Genomic DNA, 18266 nt, shown 5'->3' with positions numbered 1-18266 from the left:
AAACTTTTCTGAATGAATGAAAAGCCAAAAATGAATTTCTCTTTCCACGTGGTAATGTGTTTTGTGCCAAGCAACATTAGTTTAAAAAATCTGTTGGAACAGAAGGAATAGTATGGAGGACATTAGGGGAAGGAAGGGAAAAATGAAGGGGGGCGAATCAGAGTGGGAGACAAACCATGAGAGACTGTGGACTCCGGGAATTAGACTGAGAGTTTCAGGGGGGAGAGGGGTAGGAGGATGTGGGAGCCGGTGATGGGTATTAAGGAGGGCATGGATTGCATGGAGCACCGGGTGTTATACACAAACAATGAATCATGGAACACTACATCAAAAACTAATGATGTACTATATGGCAACTAACATAATAAAATTAAAAAAATAAAAATAAAATAAAAATCTGTTGTTTTTTCTTGCTTTTCCTTTTCAACGTAGGGGAAGTTATTCCTAATGGATGCCACATCTCATTAATCTCTGACCTCTGTTTTCTTCCTGGTGGTACATCTGTCACCCTTACGTATGTATTGTTCCTTTTCATTTCTAGAAGATCCACCTGGCTCCCTGAAACAGAAGCAGAGCCTACCACCGCCATTTCACAAGGGCATTGAGGACAATGAGACTACGAAAACTTGGAATTCTTTTATTACTCTTCACATTTATTCTTAGAAAGTTTTCCCGTGTTTTTATAAACTTCAAGTAGCCCTGGAAATTTTTCTGGTGTGTGTGGAAATTTACATAACCATTCAGATAACTATTTTAGATATATTTAATGATTTTCATTTACATTCATTATATTACTTATGAGACTTTATGGTATGTAGCAAAAATACATACTTTGAAAAGAAATGTGTTCTCTCTGCAGTTGAAACTGTAAGGTCAATGACTTTCATCTCTAATTCTTAGGTTTATTTGTGGAGAGATTGGTAAGTGAGAAAAAAGGTGAACATCCTGCCTCATTTCTCAAGTAGCCACGAAGATTTCTTACAGATACCTTTCAAATTGTCCTCAGAACAGGAGCTTGAGGAGGGCAAAGCCCACTTTCTAACCCACTGAAATTTGTTATAGTCAAAATAGGCACAAATACTGAAGACAAACGTGGTGGCTTTTATGGTAAAGGCACCTTCAGGTGACGGCTGATATTTTGAACTCTGTGATTTACTAAGAAAGTCTTTTGGGGATTTCTATATTAAGCATGAATGAAGATTGTTTTGGTGGTGGTGGTGGTTGTTTGCTCGCTTAATGAGCTATATCTGATGTTTGTGGACACTTCTAAGAAGAAGTTAATACCAACTCCTTTGATCAGAAATATAATCTGCCACAACAATCCTCTTTTACTGGGAAAAACCAAGTACGAGTGACATCATTTTGACCTTTCCTGGAATGCAGCCCACTAGAAAGGAGGCAAAGGTGAGGGTGTGTACGTCAACCAATATACTCCTTATGGTATGGGTATGCACGTTCCCACACTACGAATGCAGTGACGTAATCTCCAGTCCCTGTGGATGGCACTTTGCACCTTGATCTTGTTTCCAGTCAGGGGTACAGGGGGCATTCTTTTTGATATAAGGAATTCATCACTTCTGTCTGGATTGTTCCCTATCAGACCCCTCAACCCTGAAGCCTGGACTTCTTTGCAAGTTACATGGTCCCTAAACTGACCAGTTGGGCTTGAATCTCTGTCAGGACAAAGCAGAAAGATGAAGTCGTTTAGGAATAACCACCTACTTCAGCTTTGGGGCCACCTAACCCCCTTCCCCCAATCCTTTCTTGACAACTAGATTTGTCCAGATAGCCTTTGGATCATGTTTGGATCCCTAGGTTCCGAGAAGAGCAATGCAGGAAGGCCAGCTGTATTACATGCTTTCTCCAGCCCTGCCTTTATCCTGACCGGTGATTATCAAAACAGCTCAAAGCCACTGCCCATGGGATCGCCTCTGTAACCCCTTCTATATGTATTTTACCAGTAGTCCTGTTATACAGGTTGAATTCGTTTATGTAGAACAATCCATGAACACTTTAGTGTGGAAAAATAGTATTATATAAAGCTTAATATTAAACATTATGAAAAAATACATATTTACAGAATAAACGACAAAATACAACTATGTACAATAATATCTGTTACCTTTAAATTACATAAATTCTTTAAAATTCTTCAGATTAATAAATTATACATAGTATCAACAGAAATAGCTGGCACCTCTGTAGGGCATGGAGCATGTTTTTTGTTTTGTTCTGTTTTGTTTTGCTTTTTAAATCACACAGTGAATAGTTTTTATCCGAGAGAGATCTTCAGACACATTCTCAATGCCTTGAATAGCCTGGGTCTGAAAGGAAGGACACTGTGGTTAGAGAGGGAGCCGGGTGTGTTGCAGCTGTTTGTTCCATTTATGAAGATTACAAATGGATAAGACTAGCAGAAATGACGAACGTTCAGTATGGTTTAGGGTGAGACCACTGCTGCGGGTCCATGTTGTTCCATTCAGAACCACAGATTCCTAGAACTGGAAGGAACTAGTAATTCTAGTTCATCTTCTCTGATTATATAGATGAGCCCAGGGGCCCAGAGAGGCAGAATAACTCACTTAGAGTTATACAGCTTGGTAATGCTAGTTAGTTCCAGAGCTAGGACCTGAATCCTAACTTTTAGATACCTGAAGCGAACCATACCATAGCTGGCTCTTTTGCGAGCACAAAAGATGACTCTAAAAAAAAAAAAAGAAGACTCTCACACAAGTCATAACAAGACAAAGACACCTTCCAGATCCCCCAGAGCTTCCTCCATCCTGGAGCTTCTTAAAGAAAGTGACATGCAAAAACCTTAATTTACTATACAGATACATTAGGGGGTAATTATTTATAATGCAAGAGAACTATCGCTTGACAAAAACTCCTTTAAATGGAAGCTCTCTCATGTATATGTGCTTCACAGATTATTAACTATGTAACAAACTGACTCGGTGGGCAGGTACAGAGGGTGCAGAGAAACTAAAGAAAATCGAGGGTCAGTTAGAAATGGAGATTAGAAAAAAAAGAAAGGGAGATAAAATAACTGAAATAACGTTTCAAGAATTATCTGATTTTTAGATGGACACGGGTCCACGTGGCAAGGAACTGAGACCTAAATCAAGAGCCGTGTGGGTGTGCCTTCTTGAAGTGGACCTCCCAGCCCTAGTCAAGCCTTTAGATGACTGCAGCCCTGGCCAGCATCTTGACTACAGCATCATGAGTGACCCTGGGCAACACCACCCAGCTAAGCTCCTGCCAAATACCTGATCTACAGAAACTGTGAGGTAATAAATGCTGAGCTAAACTGCTAAGTTGTAGGGTAATTTGTTGGGTGGTAATAGATAACTAACACAAGGGAACTTCAAATTTGCAGTTAGCCTTTGTGATAAATTACGTCTAAATGATGGTTTAGAGTGGCAAAATGCATGAAAACCTTCACTTGTCAAGTAATTATTGTCTGATCAAAGTAGTGCCTTTGAAAGTTTATACATTCATTTCACTGAATTTTTTGTTTAAAAAATGGTACATGGTTGTTCTAGAAAATGTACTACATAAGACAGAAGAAAAATCATGTATTATTCTATTGCTCTGAGAACTTTGTTTTACTGTTGTGGTTTATTTCTCTCTGGTCCTTCCCTCCACCCCCTTGTGTTGTTTCTGTTTGTTTTACATTCTTTGCTGTTGTTATTGTTGTTGTTGTTAGAGACAGAGATGGGGGAGGGGCAGAGAGAGACAGCGAGCATTTTTTTTAGAGATTTATTTATTTATTTTAGAGAGAGAGAAAGAATACAGGCAGGACGGGGAGAGGGAGAGGGAGAGAGAACCTCAAGCAGACTCTGCACTGAGCATAACGCCTGAGGCAGGGCTAGATCTCCCCGCCGGGGATCACAACTTGAACCAAAACCAAGAGTTGGTCACTTAACTGCCTGAGCCACCCATGTGCCCCTGCTTTTTTTTTTTTTTTAAGTCAACATATTTCTAAGAATATCCATGTTATAATATCATCAAAAATATCATTTTTAACGACTGCATTGTATTAAATGAATGCACCATGGTATACTTAGCCCGCCACTGTTAAACATTTGGGTTTTTTTCACTTCAACTTTTAGCTATAAAAATTGTCATGAATAAAGCTTTTTCAGCACTTGGGTGACAAGACAAGAACATAATGAGGACTTCAATGCATATGGCCAAATTCTCAAAGGGATTTTACAGTCTGAATCCACAGTTGTGAATTCAAAGCGTCTTCCCCAGCAAACAGTCTTGCTGCTTAGAAAAGACATGTGAAGTAGAATCCTGAGGAGGGGGCACCCCCAGCCAGATAGGAAGAGCCTCCACGTGCAGTCAGTACTCGGTGGTGGGGCTCCCTCCCCATTCTGCCTCTCCTCCACACTGCCACTCTCTAAGGGCCTTTGGGTGGCAGAAGGAAGGGCTGGCGCATTTTGGAAGAACTTTAGGTTATCAGTGGTTTCTAGATGCATCATATCTTGATACATGAACTTGTAAGTCAGTGGACTAAGCTCCTACCTCTGTGATACTCTGGATTCACATTTTCGTAGATTGGAAACAGGGGGTTTTCTTGTTCACTCCGTAGCTTCCTTGCTCTGAGGACATCTCTCACGCACTGATGTAGGTATACGTACTGACACTATGAAAAAGCACAAAACATGTCAGAGGAAGGCAAATTCTTCAGCACAAGAAAGATGGGAGACTCTCACAAAGCATCAAGAGTGGTGGGGTTCTATATAGTTAGCAAATCTTTTGATCATTTCATGAACAGTTTCTAGTACATAGAAGAGTGCTTTCTATTAGCACTAAGAGGAGAATAATGGTAATGAGGAAAGAGGTGATGTTTATTTATTCTTTTTTATGTGCATGCATATTTATAGAGTATATTTCATGAGTGCCTAGAGTTATATGTGGCACATAGTCATTTCTCCACAAATATTTATTAAATAGATGACTGAATGCCAAACTCTGTACTATGCCTTTGACATAAATTATCTCATTTGATTATTTTGACAATCTCATAAAGTAGATATAACCATAGGAACGAAGACTCAGAGAAGTTAAGTAACTTCTTACATAGCCAAGAAATGGGACCCTAGCATTTGATCCTAGGGTGCATATTCATGTTCTTTTCACTATACCAGATTTCTTAGATGAATCCTAATTTCATTGCATTATTGAATGAGAAAATCATTTTGCTGCATACTCTGCTGCTCTGTTCCCTTTCTTTTGGGGGGATGGTGAGAAAAAGAAGGTGTATACAGTAGACCCAGCTGGACTGTCAGTTCTTTGAGGGCAAGGTCAGTGTCTCTCTCTCTTGGTTCTCTCAGCATCTGAGACTGGCACAAGGAAGAATCTCAAAGAGGTTGGCTGAGGACAAAGAACTACAGAAGGTTACACAGTGAGAACAGACTTACCTCTGTCAACTATGTGGGAACTAACTACGTGAGACAGAAACAAAGATAGAAGAGTCAATGTTTTGGTGACCATCAAGACACACAAAAACCTTCACTTGACGATAGAGGTTTAGACAAAAGCTTCCTTCCTTGCTACCGACAGAGCTGTCTAGTAAGGGAAAGAACGTCCACGTGACCTCACTGCTTGGCCTCCCTTAGTGACACAGCAACTGCTCAGAGCCCAGGGAAAGAGGAGGCTGGAAGAAAACACAACAGCATGCAAGAGACACTGGGCTCTTCGTCTGCCTCCAGCTGACCTAAACTGAATCACAAGGCTTCTCAGGAAAGATCTAGAAAAAATCTGAGGTCTCTTCTAGAGCTAACATCCTTTGACCACAAAAGGGTATGAGACTCTGTGTTGCTGTCAATTAAATGGGTATCGAAAATCATCCCTGGACCCTGTGTTCAAGGTGATCAATGTGTTACCTTAAAGTATCTTAAAAATTTGAGATACAAAGTGAGACTATAAGATCTTCCCTTACCAATGAACTTTAGAACTGGTCCGGTATTTATTTTCATGGGTTGACACTAGGCATTGCCCCTGATGGGAAGCTAGTCTGGTCATCTACCAAACGGACTTCATAATGTAGGCCCAGTATACTCATTAGATTAGGATATTTCGAAGAAATAAATCAATCATAAGTGAGGCCTGCTTCAATAGTAACTATTTATGCATTTCTGAGTGTAATGTGTGTTTTATGCCACCTTGGTCTTGAAAATTTGAGGAGGATACTGTCCTGAAAATGGTTGTTAGTATAGGCAGCTTCTTTTTGCCATCTTGAAAACAATCTACCAAATTATAGACAGACATTTCCTCGTTCCTTCCATCCCAAGCATGATTCACATTTGCAATTGTACTGGGACATTAAATTACTTTGGGACCTTAAAGTTCAACTGGGAATGAATTCTATTACATCTACACTATGCCTCGTTAATAAATTCTTCAACAATGATGCACTGTGGGCTTTGAAGCCAGTTAATATTCATTAATTCCACGGCCTTAAATATAAATCCTTCTTCTCCCAATAGAATGTCCTTTTGAAAATAATTACTATTAAAACTTTCAGACTGTTAATGTACTTCCCACTTTATTCTTAATGAAAAATAGAGTCTTATATATGAACCTTCAGTTATTAAAGATAATTTTTTGCTCTGTCTAGCTGACTTGTGAAGCCTCAATTCCATTCAATTTCACCAACTCTTGTAGTACTAGTATTTATAAAATTATACTTCTAGCTTTTCATGGTCCCTGAGTTCCCAGTTTAGCAGAGGAGCAGATATGTGAACAAATATCTACAAGGTGATAACTGTAAGATAGAATTGTGTATAAAGCTTTACACATAAGAAGAAATCATCAGCTTCATTTTGGGGGGAGAGAAGTATCAAACTAGGGAGAAAGGTAAAAACTTGAGTCCAGAAGTGGGACATTCCAAGTGATGTAACTAACATGAACGTGCACATCTATTCTGGAAACTGTGAGCAGTCCATTACAGCTAAAATGTAAGATGCACGGGCCATGGGAAACCCCAAGGACAACCTCCCAAACGGGCACCAAGAAGCTTATTCCTACCACATCCCACTGTTTCCTCCTGCGGAAAGCAGAAGAGATGAACAGACTGTGACTGTCAACTCTTGTTCTTTAACATCTTACTGCTTCATCTGAGTGTCTCCCTGGAGTCAGACTGCAAATTTCCCCTAAGGCAGGCTAAAGGAAGGAGGGACATATTTCAAAAGCCCATGTCTGATGCCTCTTTGTTTAGAAATCCTTGTTCTTGGATATATTAAAATTTGTGAAGACCCTTTGTGTCCCAAATAAGGTGGAATAAAATTAAAATTGACTATCCCTATAGACTCAGAAATGTAATACACAGGTTGGTCTGAATCTCTTTCCTTTTTTCTTCCTTTGGTTCAGGGGTAGATCATACCTTTATGCCCTCACTCCCAGCACCAAACAAGTCAGACCTGCGCTGGGGCCAGGGCTTCCAAGACCAGAAGAAGCCCACTGTGGGCAAGGAGTTAAAACAGGACAGATGATATCTGAATATTGTCTGGGATTTCATTTGAGGAAAAAAAAAAAAAAAGAAGAGACCAAACATCTCTTCCCATAATATTTATTTCATTATGATCAAAAGAATCAAAGTTGATTTTGACCTCTGAAGGGACACCTTCCTTAATTTTGGCAGACCCTAAAACAATGGGCGGGGGGTGTTATGATATGAAACCGGAGAAGCAAGTTGGGGGCCTGGTTATGAAGAGACCTGTTTACAACAAGGATGACAGTTTGAACCTCATTTTAATGCAATGGAGAGCTTGCCAAGGGTTTGATGCAAGGAGCTGACACAGCCAGCAAAAGCACTGTTGATGGCTATGGTGACAGACTTGTTAGTATAGGGGCTGGGGGCAGGGGAGGTTACCACAGAAGGCCCCAGTGAGAACTGACAAACAGTTGAGCGAGGCCAGTGGCGGTTGCGTGAGAGACTAGAAGGAAGAGAAAGGTGGCAGGTACAACAGACAGGACTCTGTGACTGCTTGAATGTGGGAGCCCTGGGAAGAGAAGTCAGAATCCTAGTTGGGGCAAACAGATGGGGGGCAAGGGGGTGGCAACCCCATTATTGAAACTGGAAGGAGCAAGAGGGGGAGGGGGGCTTTCTTTGTTATTGTTTGTTTAAAGACCGATAATGAGTTCAATTTTGAGTTTTTTTGAGTTTGAGACAACTGTAAGGCTTCCAGGTGGAACTGTTTGGTAGGCAGGTACTTAGGTCATTGCTGGAAAAGGAGAATGAGATTTGGGAAACAGGAGCACGGATGTGGTTCTTCAAGCCATGGGACATGAGAAAGGATGAAGGTCGAGGGAAGAAAGAGCAGCATCTTCAGCACAGAACCCTGGGGAACTCAAACATTAGAAAGGTAAGCTGAGGAACAACAGCATAGAATCCTCAGAGGTTAGGAGGAGAAGGAGAAGGGAATGGTGGAAAGAAGGAGACAGATCCAAGAAGGAGGAAGAGCTATGGCACATTGGGATACCCTGGCGCCGGAAGCCTGCCAGTGGTATTTATTTATTTATTTATTTGTTTGTTTTTTAAAGATTTTATTCATTTATTTGACAGACAGATCACAAGTAGGCAGAGAGGCAGGCAGAGAGAGAAGGGAGGAAGCAGGCTCCCCGCTGAGCAGAGAGCCCGATGCGGGGCTCGATCCCAGGACGCCGGGATCATGACCTGAGCCGAAGGCAGCGGCCTTAACCCACTGAGCCACCCAGGCGCCCCGCCAGTGGTATTTATAATAAGAGTGCCTGCTCTTTGCTTCAGGGCATCTCCGGAGTTCTGGGCAGTTGTATGCAAATAACACACGACCCAAGATGCCCCCGACCATAACACACACACACGCACGCACACATTCCACAAGACCACCTACAATGTGATAATCTCCCCTTCCCCAAATTACAAATTAAATATGGTTTGAGTTTGTAAATATGACAATATATAATGAAACACTGATCTTGACTTTTTAGCAACATAATCGTAGGCTATTTGTTCATTCATTTAACAGGTGAAAAAAAATTGCAAATGGAGAGAAGGAAAACAAATTCCTACCCTCTGGGAACTGGCAGTCTTGTGGAGAAAGATGAAGGATAGCAATTATGATACCGGGATATAAACTCTGCATCCCCATATGAAATGACAAAGCTAGACAGCTGTCTTCGGGTCAACAGCTGGGGAAGCTGTTTAAGGGAAAGGCTAACGGGAAATTTACAGTGGATGGTCATTGTCAATTTCATCAGCGTAAAAGAGACTCAAACAGGAAGTGCTCCCCTGACGTGATGCAACAGGAAGTACTTAGCACCGTAAAGTAACCTGAGTTTAAGGGAACCTCTAGATCTAATGACCTACTGACAAAAATCGCAGGGAATAGAGGAAGATATTAATGCCATGGAAAAGCAGTCAAATCCAGGATGTGGGAAAAATCTATGGAACAAATGAGTTGGGGTCTTTAACAAATAAATAGCTTGGAAAACAGGGGAGGGTGTCTATAAATTTCAAAGAAATTTAAAAGAGACTTCGACCAAATGCAGTGTGGACTTTGTTTGGATTCTATGGAAATTAAGTGTAAAAAGTAATTTTGAAATAATTAGGGATATTTAAACACTGCCTGGATGTGAGATGATATTAAGGGATTATGGTTAAAACTGTTAGGTGTGATAATAGTGTTCTGGTCACAATCTTTAAAGAGTCCTTATCTGTAAAATTTCTGCATACACAGCATTGAAGGATTAAATGGTTTGATAAGGAGGATTTGCTTTAAAATTTTCCAATAAGGTCGTGAGGTAAGGGAATAGTGTATATGGGATTTAGATGAAAAAAAAAAAAACACAGAATACTGATAGTTGTAGGAGCTGGTGTTTAGGTGTATGGAAATTCACTATACCACTTTCCCTAGTTTTAGGTACTAAAAAAATTCCATAGTAAAATATGAGAAGTATAGTATAGTCATGGTTATAAGGAAAGTACTCCCAGCCCAGGACAATGGTGGTGACCGAGGGTCCCAGGTGTGGCCACTGCCTACAGGAAGCCATGATGCCAGTATTTTTCCAAACGTGTTAGAGAATATGAGATCGGCAGGATATTAATATGTGCTGCACAAGAAAAGAATCCAGTGGTCAAGGTCGTTTGGGGAACAGTGGGTTCAGCAAAGCTCACGGGGCACCTTTGCTGCCAGATGTCCCTGTTTTGTGGAACAGATCACCTCCCCAGTTTTCCTGCGTACTGTAACAGTAAGAGGATATGGGTTTTTCAGTAGGGTTGTTCACCTTTTCGACCATGGGAATTTCTTTTTTTTTCCCCAATGCATAGAGAACTTTGCAGAGTTACTTGGCAAACACCAGGGTAAGAGACCTTGAGTCTTGTAAGGCAACTATGTGGGGGAGCAACAGGCTTGGCCTGTGTGGAGGCACAGACCCAACCCTAAGGCTTTGGGGCTAAGGGCTTAGGATTCTCTCAAACAGGTTCAAGCCCCAGCTTGGCCACTTCAGAGCTGTGCAAAGGCCTTTGGCCTCTGTGCCTCAGTTCTGTAGCCCGGAAATGGAAAATGCTACCTCTCTTCTTTGGTTTTTACGAATTTAATGAAATAACGTGTTTAAAAATGTCTTGCAAATGTCAAAGGACCAATGAAGCGTTTTATCCTTTAGAACCAGTGTGCACTTGCCTGGGGTCTCCAGAGATGGGTGTGCAGGTAGGTGCACTGTAGTGTGCTCACACACCAGCCCGTCTTTTTTTTTTTTTTTTAAAAAAAGATGTTATTTATTTATTTGTCAGAGAGAACGAGAGAGCACAAGCAGGCAGGGCAGCAGAGGGAGAGAGAGAAGCAGGCTCCCCACTGAGCAGGGAGCCCAACACGGGGCTCGATTCCAGGACCCTGGGATCATGACCTGAGCCAAAGGCAGTCGCTTAACCAACTGAGCCACCCAGGTGCCCCACACCAGCCTGTCTTAAAATGATCTTTAAGATGGACTGGCCTGGCCCTTCCCCCACGCACCACACATTGATTTAAAAATTATCCATCTTGTCTCCTACCCACCTAAAGAAGATGGGCAACCAACTCAGTAGAGGGAAGGGTACACCAGGTACCTCAAGGTCACCGAAATCTGTTTTAAAATAACAGGTCCTACAGAAGGCCTATATTCAGTTTTCTTTCTCTTCCTAATGAGTCATAGTTCTTTACCCTTGTCAGACGAAAGCTTGGGACATTTCGGGGGAGAAAGACAGGGAGGGTGGCTGGTGTCCTTCAGCCTGTAACTCTCACCTCAGTCTGGACCATGTGAACCCTGTGAAGTCTTAGGTCGTTCACGGCTCCGTAAATGTCCACGGAGTCTTTGGAGTCCAACTGCTGGAGGATTCGATCCAACGCGATGAAGGTTCCAGTCCTACCCACACCGGCACTAGGAGAGATAACAAAGGAAGACTGAGACTTTTCCATTAAATAGGCATTTCAGGACAGCATCCCTAGACTCCAGGACCGTCTTTCTTTTCCCTCCCAAATTACAGGAGAATATAGGAATCCTTCTTTCTCTCAATGAGCTCTCTTAAAGAAAAGCCCCAGGTTTCATCTCTTTCTCCTTCCTTCCTCCACCTCCCCCACACCACCAGGGATAAGTGCTGCTGTGCCTCTAGCGTGTGTCATTTCCATGCATGTTGTATACTTTTCCTGCTTACATGTAAAGCCATAAACAATATATTCATTTTACGGGGTTCAAAGATGGACTGAAATGGTCACATATTTTATATATCCTTTTGCTGACTTTTTTTTTTTTTTACTCAGTGTAGTGTTTGAGATCTATCCCTGTCGTTACAGGCAGATCCACTTTCTTTTAGCTTCTCTAGAGTTCACATGCCGCTGCCAATCCATTCCCAGCTGATCTAGTCTCTACTGATAGACAAGGAGATGATTGTTAAAAAAGATTTACTTACTTGAGACAGAGAGAGAGGGAGCAGGAGGAGGGGCAGAGGGAGAGGGAGAGAGCGAATCTCAAGCAGCCTCCAAGCTGAGCACAGAGACGATGCAGGGTTTGATCTCATGCCCCGAGATCCTGACCCCAGTGGAAACCAAGGGTCGACACTTAGCAGATCAAGCCACCCCGGTGCCCCAATAATGAGATCATTTTTAGTTACCCTCTTAGAAAGACTATGTGGTGGTGAGCCTCCTTGTGTACAAGTGTGGGGATTTCTCTAGGGTGGAGGTCTAGAAGCAGAACTGTTGGATCCGAGAGTGCGAACACCTTCAGCATCGGCAGGGATGGCTGAATCGCCTCCCAAGGGGACTGTATAGCCTAGGGATTTGTGATGCACAGACGTATAAGGTAAAGGAGAACAGTTCTCCAGGGTTATGAGCAGAAACGCTAGGGCCACTCCTCAGAAAGCCCTCTTACGTGCCTCGCATTCCCATTAAAAGCATCAGGGTTCCAGTGACACATAAAAGGCAGGCTCCTAGGGTGCTGGGCTGATTGGGAGAAAACGAGGGCATCTGACATTTCTCTTACCGGAGCAACTCCGTGCTCTTTATTTCTGAGTGCCATTCGACTACAGCTATCAAAGTATTGCTGCAAACATTAATTAGCTAAACACCAGGCTCCCCGGAGACGAAGAGAGAGGGATTGCTTGTTAGGCTGATTTTATGGACATGCAGTCTAAAGCAAAGAGAAGTCAGGAGAGAAGGGAAATTTAAGAGCAAAACTGGGGGCTACAGATGGCAAGTGCTACTGGACCAGAAAGGGAGGTCTGGAGCAGAGATCCGGAAGGATGCTTAGGGCTTATCTGGGTGGAGGAGAGAGCTTAGGCCACTCCAAGGAGTAAGAACAGCAAGAGGCGAGAACACGCAGGTTCTCAGAGAGCGCGAGCGCGGTTTCTAAGAACAGCAAGAGGCGAGAACACGCAGGTTCTCAGAGAGCGCGAGCGCGGTTTCTGGGAACTTGCATGGGGAGCCATGCACGTAGGGACTCTGCATTTTGTACAGTAGCAAAAAGAGCAAGGGGGAGAGAAAGAGGGCTGAGAGTGAGGGTGAGAGACGCGTGGAAGGTGAAAAAAGCAAAGAAGAAGAGAGAAGAGGGCCTAACAGTATCTCCCGGCAGGCTGGTTGGCGCAGACACACCCTCCAGCCCGCCCCTGTGACTGGCTCCTCGTCGTCCAGTACCTGCAGTGCACGACGGTGGGCCCGGCGCCGGGGCTCCTGCTGATGTAGTCCCGGACGGTTCTGACAAACTGGATCAGGGACTGGGTGGTCTCTGGGACCCCGTGGTCTGGCCACACCGTGTAGTGAAAGTGGCGGATGAGTCTGTGCGCATCGAGCTGTTCCTCCTGTAAGAACAGAGACGAGGATCAGGGGAAGGAGCCGAGGCCAACCTTCCGGTCGGACCACGGGTACCAAGCAGCAGTTCCCGGGAGCTGAAACTACGGGTGGTAGGAGGCAGCTAGGAGGGGGAGTCAGAGGTGTCCGGCCGCCCTCCAAGCTGGGGCGTTTAGCGACCTCAAACAGACAAACATACGCTGCATATCCTAAATTCCCGGATGGTCCACTCAGGTAGCACCGACTCCGAGAGCATCTGCAGGATGAGGTCCCCGTAGTAGAGGGAATCCTGGTCTGCTGGCCAGTAATGGTCACACTTCACCTACAGGAAGGCAGAGGGGAAAAGACATGAGTCCGGACACGTGACTCTCCTATGAACCTGGACGTTTCCTCCTCGAAATGTCTTCCCGACCTGGAATCTGGGGTCACCTGCTAGAGCATCGGCCCCGGGCTCCACCTCAGTGTGCTCAGGCTCCGCACCCAGCCAGCCGGCTGCTGCGAGGGAGAGCCAAGCCGGGATCTCTGGATTCACCTCCCTCTCTGGGGTACGGACTTCCAACGCCTGAGCTTTTTGTTGATTCCTCAGCATCTCAGTCCCACCTCTTATAACCCGTATGTTCCAGTGGTTCTTTCTGAAGAAAGGTCTAGCTGGGCAGAGGAAGGCCAAGTCTTCCTGGCCCCTTTTGGTTTATATTTAATATCATTGTCCTAACCTGGACCGAGGGCCACATGCCACGGGATCTCTGAAATGTCAGAACATTTAGCTGGGCTCCAACTTACATGTAGGAAGCCAGGAGAGAGAATTATGACCACAGATACTGGGCATTTTATATGTCATCGCTTTTTTAATCCTCCAAATAACCAGACGAGGTACAGGATTGGGAGTGCCGTATACAAGGTTTGCTTGATTTGTCCAGAGAACTATTTCACTTCGGGTTTGCAGACACAGCCTAGAGTCGGCTTCTTTCCTACAAGTAGGGGCAGGACCAGTGCCTCTGGCAAGCCATACACCAAAGGATGGAACAGACAAGGGCCACTTGGTCTTCCCGCCTCGTGAGCACTTTTGATGATCCCAGTCTGATTGAAACTTCAGACTCTGAATCAGCAGTGGGCATCACCCATGTAAGCCTCTCATAACCGAGTGGCTTAATTCACGAGCGACATTCCCACGTGACCCTCCTTGGCTTCTGTGGGGTTTCGCTTCGGACGGTGGGGTAGGATTCCACCCTGGTGGTGGCACTAGGACAGCTTCGGAAGGCAGGAAGACGGTTTACTCACTCGGCCCTTCTCCACACACTGGGTCACCATGACGATGTTGTGAACATTCTGTTCCCACGCCATCTTCCAGAAGTCATCCTTGGTGCCAGGAAGAGGTCCCTGAGTAGCAATGTATTCTCTTCTGAAGTTGTTGCCCTGTGATGAATTTACAATAGGGAGAGGCAGAAACAATGGGCCTCGTCAGAACTATAAACAGAGGGTTATCTCCGCAGATTAGATGATATACAGGTCTTTGCCAGATCTGCGACTGGAGAAGAAGATACTAACCCAAGTGTCAAGGCTTGGGAGCGGGAAGGACAAAGGCAGGAACACTGCACTATTGTTAAGAACCAACTTCCCACTTATTAGGCTGGGTCTATTCTAAATGGCAATAGGGGACTCAGCAATAATCTAGAGAATGCTTCACTCTTGCTGGGTGTGTGTGTGTGTGTGTGTGTGTGTGTGTGTGTGTGTGTAGACTCTGAGGGACTGACTTCCTCAGGCTCTTCCCCTATTCAACGCAGAAGAGTTTTCGTCATTTTGGATAATGGACATTAGAGTGCTGGTAAGAGACATGGTGCAAGGGAAAGTTCAGGGAAGGGAAACCACGGGTTATCGAGCATCTACCCATAACATGCCGTGGGTCAGGACTTTCACAGATCTTACTTAATCTGAACCACAACTCTAGGAGTAGGCTATTTTCGCCCACTTATTCTGCACCCCGGCAAGACAGAATGACTCGCAGCTCTGAGCTGAAGTTCCTTCTCTCCTTGCCTCTCTTCAGGGCCCCTGCATTGTGTCACCTCTGCCACCCCCACGCCCGCCCACCCAAACCTTGCATCTCATCTGGCCAGGCCATCTTTATCCTCCACATCTTAGCACATTGCCTGCTCTGCTGAGCCTTCCTTTATTCTCCGCCCTGCTGGACGCTGGGGGTCTCCTCCCAGAAACTCCCCTAGCAGCCCTACCCTCTTGCTCCTCGGAGGGAGGTCCTCAGACCAGCAGCACCGCAATGACCTAGGAGCTTGTGAGGAAGGCAGAATCCCGGTCCTCCCCAGCCCCGCTGAATCAGAATCTGCATTTGAACAAGATCCCACGTGGTGCAGATGTGTGTTAGTGCTGGAGAAGACATCTCTCCAGCCTGTTTCCCATGGTGTCACCTCGTCCTTTCCTGATACCCCGCCCCTGCTGAGGCATCTCTGACCGTCTAGTTATTACTTAACTAGATATCGTTTACTGAGTGAATGAATGACTATTTGAGGTAAATATCATCCCCATTTTTTGGATAAGAAAATAGAGGCCCCAAAGGGTGACAAAACTTGCCCAAGGTCACAGAGTCAGTGAGGGACAAGGAGGACATTCAAAGCTGGAGCTCTCTGGCCTTAAAGCCTTCTCCACTGTAGCGCGCTATAGGAAGCTGGCAGGATCTAGCCCAGAATCTGAGCCCAAAGGCTTGACACCGCCTTTGAGTCATGTCTTTGGTTTTCAAAATTCCAAATAACATCGAATCAGTTCCGCTCGCTAGGCAGCGTGAGCAATGGAGCTTCCTTAGGGAGCTCTAATCTTAGCTAAGGGCTGCAGAGAGAAAAAACCACCTTTCACTGTGCAGCCTGGGCTCAATCCTGTCTCACTATAGCCATTGTGAAAATGGGCCCTGGCGGGGATGGAATTGCACATTCTGGGTTTTATGGCAATCAGACATGGTTTTCTAAAATCAGTATGCTTCCAGACCTGAAACAGTGGGAGCACGTGGGAGGAAAGGTGTCTTTAGGCTCACCACCCATCAAAGCTTTACCCCAGACGGTGGGTTAATGGTTCACTTACAGGGATGTAGCTGGCGTTGATGTAGTCTGAGCATGGGTCATCATCGACATTGGACAGCTTCACTCGAGAGGCATCATCTGGAAGGAAGTTGATTGAGAGACATTTGTCACTGGGTCCTGGAAGGATTTTCCTGTCATTGATGGAATGCTTGGTATTTGATGTGCATTAGCGCTGGGCCCCAAAACACCCCACGGGGAGGTAGTCTCCTCTCCATTTTGCAGATGAAGTTTGGATAGGATAACTGGCTTGCCCAGGTCACACTGGGCAAACAAAGAAGCCAAATGCTCTTTGAGGCCCCCTCCGTGCTTTCCTTCATAGCGCTATACCATTTGCTCGATGGAGCGGCCAGCTCCCTTTTGTAGCCTGATCGAACAATCCAGAACAACTATCTTCCATTGCTTCCCCTGATCAGGTCAGGAGAGTAAAAATATACAATAATCCCTAACTGGGGACTTTATAAAGAGACCCACATTGGCCTTGGCTACTAACCCTGTGACAGCTCCTAAGCCTCTGAGGAGACGTTAGACCACATGATGAACTGTCAACAGCATGAGAGGTGTCTCCTAACCAGAATTCAAGCTCGTTGTTACCCCACGGGAGGGAAGAGCGATAACATTCCTTTTAAAAGGCATTCAGAGCCTCAGCTCTTCCATGTCCAGCTATATCACATTTCTTTAGCCCCATTTTATTTCTGGGAAAGAGAAGAAATGGCTAGAGGAAGACAGTATTACAAATTTCAACACAAACTCACAGGGCAATATATTGTTATATCGATTTTTCCCTCTGTTCTCCGGCAAGAGTGCAATGTCACATGGTTGGTTTCGACCCACGTCTTTCAAGTCCTATTAGGTCCAAAAGAAGTTTGCAAATGGAGAATATGAAATCAAATAAGGCAATCATACAGTCCTTGAGATACATAACAATCTAAGAATATGTCACAGTAGCGACTGCTTACGGAATGCCTCATATTGGACGTGCATTCGCTCTGATCCCCCCAACAGCCTCAGAGGAGGTATTCTCCCCTCCATTTTACAGATGAGGCTCAGACCAGATAACTCACTTGCCCCAGGTCACACAGGTAGCAAAGCTGGGAATCGAATCCCAAGCGTGGACACTTGTCACCATACCACCTTGTCTCCCAGTCAAGCCAAATGCCAGGTTAAATAACTGACAGAATTAGGTTTACATTCAAGGTTTTTTTCATTCTTTCTTAACATCTTATCCAAGTAGGACTTTCCCAGCTTTGCTCTTCTGGAGAGCAGACTGGCCTCTGAGACGAGGTGGCATATCCCGCAGGGAACGGATTCAGACATAAAAGAGCGCTCAGCTGAGATCCTACACGTCATCTGAACTCTTCAGCCCGATCAGCCTGTGCCTCCACAGGAGAGGTGGGGAGGGAAGTTCTGCTAGAGACTAGAACAGCTAAGGCATCCCTGAGTCTGAGTCGTACCTCGTACTCCTTGGACAGAAGGTAGTTGGAGTCAGCCTGCAGCTTCATGAAGTGCCCTTCAAACTGACTTACTTTTATTGGGCTATAGTTAAAAATACAATAGAAAAAAAATTACTGATGAAAAGGGACACTGCCATACCCAGTCCAAGTTGTATTTCAAAAGCAGATAATACAGTAATGAGTTCTCGCTCTTACCAAGATGTTTTCCGGTTACTGTGAAGGACGCCAAAAGAAGAAAGATCTCGTTAGCAAATCTCACATAAGACAATCAGCTCATCTTTCAATACATTTACGTGAAGGAAAACGTGGTGCTCACCCTTTCTGGCCCAGGTTCAAGTGGACAGATAATGGTCGATCCCGGCGAATGCTCAGGCGGGCAGAGGGCCTTTCTCGACCATGGCTGCGACATAAGGGAGAGGATTTATATT

At 44.6% G+C, this 18266-nt stretch overlaps 1 protein-coding gene across 2 annotated transcripts in view; it reads right to left on the bottom strand.

Moving 5' to 3' along the window:
• Positions 1-424: 424 nt before the first annotated feature.
• PTPRB (protein tyrosine phosphatase receptor type B) overlaps positions 425-18266 on the bottom strand; it is a 113307-nt gene continuing 95465 nt past the window's right edge. Inside the window, exons 24-34 of one of the 2 annotated variants that reach the window (XM_080811991.1) lie at positions 18155-18238; positions 18034-18051; positions 17839-17920; positions 17140-17230; positions 16389-16465; positions 14586-14720; positions 13507-13629; positions 13155-13318; positions 11271-11406; positions 4534-4654; positions 425-2324 (exon numbers count right to left, since the gene is read on the bottom strand). In XM_080811991.1, the coding sequence (XP_080668117.1) occupies positions 2302-2324; positions 4534-4654; positions 11271-11406; positions 13155-13318; positions 13507-13629; positions 14586-14720; positions 16389-16465; positions 17140-17230; positions 17839-17920; positions 18034-18051; positions 18155-18238 (1054 nt within the window). In that variant the 3' untranslated portion in view covers positions 425-2301. Of the gene's footprint in view, positions 2340-4533; positions 4655-11270; positions 11407-13154; positions 13319-13506; positions 13630-14585; positions 14721-16388; positions 16466-17139; positions 17231-17838; positions 17921-18033; positions 18052-18154; positions 18239-18266 lie in introns of both variants that reach the window. The other variant, XM_080811992.1, reaches the window with a different exon arrangement.

This window comes from Martes martes, assembly GCF_963455335.1.
Source record: "Martes martes genome assembly, chromosome: 8".
Classification (NCBI taxonomy): Eukaryota; Metazoa; Chordata; class Mammalia; order Carnivora; family Mustelidae; genus Martes; species Martes martes.
Note: the sequence above shows the minus strand (reverse complement) of the source record. Positions and strands in the feature narration are given on the sequence as shown.